Consider the following 6,733-nt stretch of genomic DNA (forward strand, 5'->3'; position numbering starts at 1 on the left):
TACTGTGAATGTATGTGTGTGCGTGTGTATCTGTTTATGCACATGTGTGCACATGGAATGGGTTAAGATGACCCCGATGAGGTGACGAAGATGACGGTTTTCGAGATATTCACAGAAAACTGTGTCTGCCCTACCCTCCTTTCGGGGGGTCCAGTCCAGCGGGGGGGCTACAGATCAAAACGAAAAATGATTGTTCCATGCTATCCATGTGGGGTTACATGCCCACCAAGTTTCGTGTACCCCGGTCTTACAGTGTCCCGGGAATCCTTGACGGAAATTTGGACATGCAAAAAGAAAAAAAAAATAATAATCTGACTAAACCTATATGAATACGGCCCGCCAACTCATTTTGGGTGGCCCCCCAAAACATGTCCGTGGTATATAGCATCTGGCCCGCACGGCAGTACGACATCGTCAAACTATAACCTCCCTAATTTCCCCCATTCACTCTCTATTGAATTTCCCCTGGGGATCAATAAAGTATCTATCTATCTATCTATCTATCTATCTATCTATGGCGAGTCTAGTACACATGTAATACTCTTTTTGTCCACTTGTGGTTGTTTTGGCGCTGTTTCGCATTTGCCATCGAAAACGGAATGAAATGTAGGCCTACCTGCAAACAATGTAAGAGGCCTATGCTGACTGCATCAGTGCTCAAAGTATTCTAAACGTTTATCAATTATTTGTTAATAACTAACTAACTTCTATTCAAGTCATATTTCTGGGACTTTCTGGGATAATTATTTCTATTTTTTATTCACACGTTCAAATGTTCATACAGAGTTCAAAGTTCTCATCAGGTGAGTGAAAGTTAGAATGGTGGTCATTTCAGATGTGTTTGCCAGCACTTCATAAAACTCTCATAGTTTGATAACTTTAAATTATTTGTAGGATATTGCTTGTTCACAACTTGAGCTATGTATGCAAAGAAACAGAGTATTTTTATTAGTATAGTATAGTATATATACTTTTTTGATCCCGTGAGGGAAATTTGGTCTCTGCATTTTAACCCAATCGGTGAATTAGTGAAACACAAACAGCACACAGTGAACACACAGTGAGGTGAAGCACACACTAATCCCGGCGCAGTGAGCTGCCTGCTTCAATGGTTAGCGCTTCGGACTTGTTACTGGAGGGTTGCCGGTTCAAACCCCGACCAGTAGGCACGGCTGAAGTGCCCTTGAGCAAGGCACCTAACCCCTCACTGCTCCCCGAGCGCTGCTGTTGTTGCAGTTCACTGCGCCGGGATTAGTGTGTGCTTCACCTCACTTGTATGTTCACTGTCTGCTGAGAGTGTTTCACTAATTCACGGATTGTGATAAATGCAGAGACCACATTTCCCTTACGGGATCAAAAGAGTATATATACTTATATTGGGAAAAGGTGGTGGAATAAAACATTTATGAAACCAACACTGCACCCTGAGAACAGTGTTTATGATAGCCACTCAACAAAGCATATACCATATAAACCATACACTCTCAGATGAATAACCATACCTAACATTAAGTTTTAACACCATTTGCACCAGAACTTTCCCCAGTGTGATGTCATATCCACATTACGGTGTTTTCATAACGTAATATCCTGAGCCCTTTTACTTATCATCTAATCAAGTGTTGGTGGTGTGGTCAGATATCTAGACCACTACCCCAGGCAGTGACCCAGAACAGTAAGCCACAGCTTTTATTTGAAACCTAAAGGGGAACTTCTGTTTAACAGGGAGAGAGAGAGAGAGAGAGAGAGAGAGAGAGAGAGAATATCAACAACCTGAATGTAAGCTCATAGTCCACTGACAGACCTTAGCATATAATTCAGGAGAGAATGGATCATCACGTAAATGGATATATTATAATATAGTAATAGTTTTCTGGATGGTAGTGTATTCTGTAAATGGATTTATTATCATATAGTATATCATTGTTTTCTGGATGGTAGTGTATTCTTTTTCAGTCTTGTTCTCTCTCCACCACATTGTGTAGGCTACACCACGCAGACTGGTTGGGATGAGGGCTGGATCTGATCCAGGATCTGTTGTTGCCCTGGAGAGTATTCACTACTTTTCACTCACAGCTGCCATTGGTTAGATTTGTGTTTTTCCTTACATTATGCATGAGCATCAATTTTGCCTCTTTTGTATGGGAAAAATGTTGTTTACAGTCATTTTTGTTTGTCTTTTATTTTCTCTTTTTTGTCCATGTGACCCTAGGGTCTATGTATCATTCATTTCCTTGAAATAATGTACTTCTGTCTAGTTGTGATGTATCATATTAAAGGACTGGAAGGATACAATAAACTCTGAATCCATGATATTTTATTAATTGAACAAATACAGATAAATATACACACAAATCTGAATACAAATATTAGTCTTTACAAATAATTTTCCTTTTGTGTGTTTCTATGTACAATACCGAGTGCATTATCTTCTCTCCTCAAAGAGCTGCATTGAGTCACTGAGTTGACCAGAGGGGGGCAGCAGCGAGCCAATTGGAGAAGCCAGCTTCTTCAGTGCTCACTAGTCCAGTCCCACTGCTCAGTGTTGTTCCTCCCCAAATAAGTTCCCCCCAACGGGCAGACATTGGTCTGACCTCCACTACGATTTCACTTTTTGTCCTTTCAACATATGTGGTGTTTCCATTTGCGTGTCGCCACCGCAATGTTTAGGTCTTTCTTGTGCCAAGGGAAAAGCTGCATGAGCGCCACGGTGCCGTCGGATTGGACCTTTCCCGTGAGGAGGTAGAGCTGGGCACGGCCAGGGCGGACCAGCGTTTGAGCGCAGCGCAGGTTGATGAGCAGCCACTGCTGCAGGAGGCTGTTGGTGTCGTAAGGCAGGAGGGGGCCTTGTTGGATGAACTCTACCCGTCCGTCCACATCGAACTCCGGCTCGTCAGACAACAGACGACGGCGCGTCAGTTTAGCTTTGACAACTAGAAATGATGGGAAGAAGTTCAGTCAGTGTGATAACAAAAAAATAGCTTAGGCTACGTAAATATCTAGCAAACATGTAGCAACATGCCCCCTTATAAGCTTATAAGTAGCCTAAAATACTCACCAAAATCACTGAGGCAAAATGAATCCAGCAGCACTTTCAGTGAAGGCAGCTCGTGCAAAGCAGGACAGTCTTGACAGGCAGGCTGAGGTAAATCTATGAAGGCAAAGACTCCAGTCAATTCCACGCTCAAAAACAACAGCACACCCAGGCTCGGCACAGAATCCACATAGAATTTTGACATAGCATTTGAAAATGCCTGTTTGCCTTTTGACCTTAGATGGGCACAATAAAGAGTGTGGATAGTGTTCATGGAGGAGGTTTGTTTACCTTTAAGCAGGTAGCCACCCATGGGTTTAGTCAGAGAGGTCAGACACATGTCCTCATGGGCAGGGAAGCGCTCACAGTCCAGCGCCTCTGGCCAAGCATGGCCCTGGCAAGCCAGGACAGGAGCACAGCTAGCCCGCACAGCCACACACAGACTACGGCAGGGCTGGATAAACCTACATGATGGAAAACAACAAACATCTTTGGTCATACAGTGCTCATGTAGGGATACATGCAAAAAGGGAATTAGGTGATATCCTAATAGGAAAGGTATAGGTGATGTCCTAAAGGGGAAAGGGTGAATAATACGTACGTATCCAAGCAGACAGGAGCGATGAGGGAGCAGAGGAAGGCCTTGGCCTGCGGGTGGCATCCGGTCTGCAGCAGTGGACGCCAGTCCTCCGAGCGGGGCACCACCTCACTCTCCAGGCTGCTGTGCCCGAGTAAGTTGGGAAGCCTCATCTCTGAGTAGCCCACGTCCTGGCATACGCTCATCTTGTTGGGTATGGGCACGCAGCGAGTAGACTGGCCCAAGTCAAAGGCCCAGCTCTGAGCAAGCAGAGTCAGGGAGCCCAGGGCACTGAACAAGACAAACAGAGCCATGGTTACAGCAGAGCGGAGCAGTCGTCAGGGTGCGCTGAGGAGTGAGAGTCTTGAGTAGCTAGAGACCTGCTGGAGTGAGGTCAGTCCTGGCCTATTTATACAGGCGGGCGCCTCAGGCAAGCCCAGTTATCAACAGCCTATCAAAGAAGTGCAGACGACGTGTGAAGCAGGAGATAACTGACTGCAGACGAGAGGGAGGGAGGGAGGGAGAGGGACATTAGACAAACAATCAAAGCCCAGACTCACAGCCCTAGCTTTCCATCCATCAGTCTACTGGCAAAAATATAACTGATGTGATAGTCTACAAATAATCAACAAAAGTATGTGTAATGCCACTGCACATAGTATGTAGAATGCAAGTTCAATTCAATACATGGACATGTTTATCAATAAAGGGAAGGTCACTGTAAGTTTCAATGGTGATTATCTTCAGGCAGAGGTAGATAGCTGTTATTGATGTTGGTGAGTAGTCATTCTAGACTTGCACACATGTGGTATGTATGATATGTTTTGTATCTGAATAAACCATTTCCTCTTTCTCACAGGCTCAACAGCATCTTTATGTATTTCCTGTTTGTATCTAGAGATGTATAGAACAGTACATGTGGCCCTGCTACAGTGCCTGTGTGTTGTATAAGAGGAAGGTCTGGTCAGACTGCTACAGTGCCTGTGTGTTGTCTAAGAAGAGGAAGGTATGGTCAGACGCCTGTGTGTTGTCTAAGAGGAAGGTCTGGTCAGACTGCTATAGTGCCTGTGTGTTGTCTAAGAGGGAGGTCTGGTCAGACGGGCAGACTCCTGTGCGCTGACAGCTCTTCTGGAGTCTCCTGTATGTTAATTTGAGCTCCTCTGGCTCATCACTCTCATTAGGGGCAGTCTGTCTGCTGCCTCAGCCACCCCATCAAATGCCTTTGATGTGTCCCTGTGCTGTTTTCATATTGAAATGCTAAATGCTATCATTTAGCCGCTGTTCTGACGGTCGTCTGCCTTATAGACTAAACTGGCCTAATTGAGAATGCTGTTACAACTGTACGATAGCATCAGATGTTAGGACCAATTGGCAATTAACTGTCCTTTGCTTGGGCAAACCATCTGGTTTGCTCTCTAATACTTGATGTTGCATCTGATCTGGACTAAATTGTATGTAGTTCACATTACCTGAACAATTTAGATACACAATATTTCATTCATTTATTTATTTAATCTATTTTATTTTTGTGTGATGTGATGAGTGATGAACTTCTGACAGTCTCTATATTGAAACAGAGACTTGGTGTTAATATTGAACATACAAATTCATGTCTTTTGTGAAACATTTTGAATGTGTTTATCTGAACTGTTGGCTGTAAATCACTGGTAAAATAATAATGTCAAATGTGACCAAGGTTAGTTATCTGAAAAAAGCCAAAAGTATGTCCCATATGCAATTTCACACGAAGAGCCAGAAGATTCACTTTTATAGAACATAAGAGACTTGTGCAGCTCCAAGGCTGGATAAATGGATAAACGTGTGCAGCTCCAAGGCTGGACAAATGCTGTAAAGGACTCTTCTTCTAAACATGGCTAGCAGTTGGCTAGAAGCACATCACTCTGTCAGACAGTATGCTGTGTGATATGTGACAGGTCTGCACAAAGCCGCTCCTCAGCTCGTCTCCAAGGCTGCACAGAGCCGCTCCTCAGCTCGTCTCCAAGGCTGCACTGCCGCCCCGTCCAAGGCCCCAATGGCTCCCTTCGCCGCCCCCCTGACCCAGCCGAAGCTGCACCATGCATACGGGCCAATTAGAGCCACACACCAATTTGTAAGAACAATGAGGAGCATTTGTTTGACTAACCTGCCCTTGTCTGGCATGGAGTAATCCCCCCCGGGAGCATGTTTTGCTTTCTAATGTCCCTCCTGCCCCTGTGTGTTTGTGTTGCTAATGTGCGGATGGTGTCACCTAATGGCCACCTGGCCATGCAGTATATTGGACAATAAACAACATCAGTACATCTGTCTGGCTCTCAATCCAAAACATCAGCATTGTCTGAAAGAGGCACAATGACATGTCAGTATCCATCAAATGTTTTGAGCAAGATATTAGATCGCAGATTGAGATGTGATCTCACTTCACCAAGCCTATTATTCATTGAAAAACAAGAACGCGACCTTTCAGGGTCATGAAGTATGTTATGTTTGAAGATTCCTGCCGAAACGTTTATATTTTAATTAGGTGTTTTAGAATAATATTCTATAAGAATTTGGCCAACTTCAACAAGGCCGGACTGGAAAAGTTCAGCAGAGAACTTGTCAAACCCAAACAGAACCCAAGTGTGGCAACAAGCTGTGGAATACAGAACAGGGCAGGAGAACAGGAGAACAGGGCAGGAGAACAGGAGGGCAGAATAACAGGGCAGGAGAACAGGAGGGCAGAAGAACAGGGCAGGAGAACAGGAGGGCAGGAGAACAGGAGGGCAGGAGAACAGGGCAGGAGAACAGGAGGGCAGGAGAACAGGAGGGCAGGAGAACAGGAGTTCAGGAGAACAGGGCAGGAGAGCAGCACCTGAAAGCCACATCAAAGACCTCCAGCTCGTCCCACTCCGCTCACATGAAAGCCACCTCCTCCTGACTCATTAGAGCTGTCATGTGTTCCTCCCTGGTCTACCATCACACCCTCCCCCTTCAGCCCAGTCTCCTGTCCAGCTCTCCCGGTCATTAGCCCTCTGGCAGGGGCTCCACTGGGGCTGGCACTGCAGACAGACTCGCACTCAATTGTCACATGAATACAGTCTCTGGGGCAGGTCTGCTGCAGACTCCGCATGGCACATAAACAC

The 6,733-nt window shown here is 45.2% G+C and overlaps 1 protein-coding gene across 1 annotated transcript; it reads right to left on the reverse strand.

Moving 5' to 3' along the window:
- Positions 1 to 2,622: 2,622 nt before the first annotated feature.
- szl (sizzled) lies at positions 2,623 to 3,883 on the reverse strand. Its single transcript, XM_076302461.1, has 4 exons — positions 3,636 to 3,883; positions 3,326 to 3,498; positions 3,059 to 3,151; positions 2,623 to 2,933 (listed from the first exon to the last, which is right to left on the reverse strand). Exons 1-4 carry the CDS (start codon positions 3,815 to 3,817, stop codon positions 2,623 to 2,625), a joined length of 759 nt encoding a protein of 252 aa, XP_076158576.1. The 5' UTR covers positions 3,818 to 3,883.
- Between the last annotated feature and the right edge of the window lie 2,850 nt (positions 3,884 to 6,733).

The sequence above is a fragment of the Alosa pseudoharengus genome, unplaced genomic scaffold, assembly GCF_046254945.1.
Source record: "Alosa pseudoharengus isolate Yale_2024_CS ecotype anadromous, Long Island Sound unplaced genomic scaffold, YU_APseudo_1.1 YU_APseudo_1.1_scf_10, whole genome shotgun sequence".
Taxonomy (NCBI): domain Eukaryota; kingdom Metazoa; phylum Chordata; class Actinopteri; order Clupeiformes; family Clupeidae; genus Alosa; species Alosa pseudoharengus.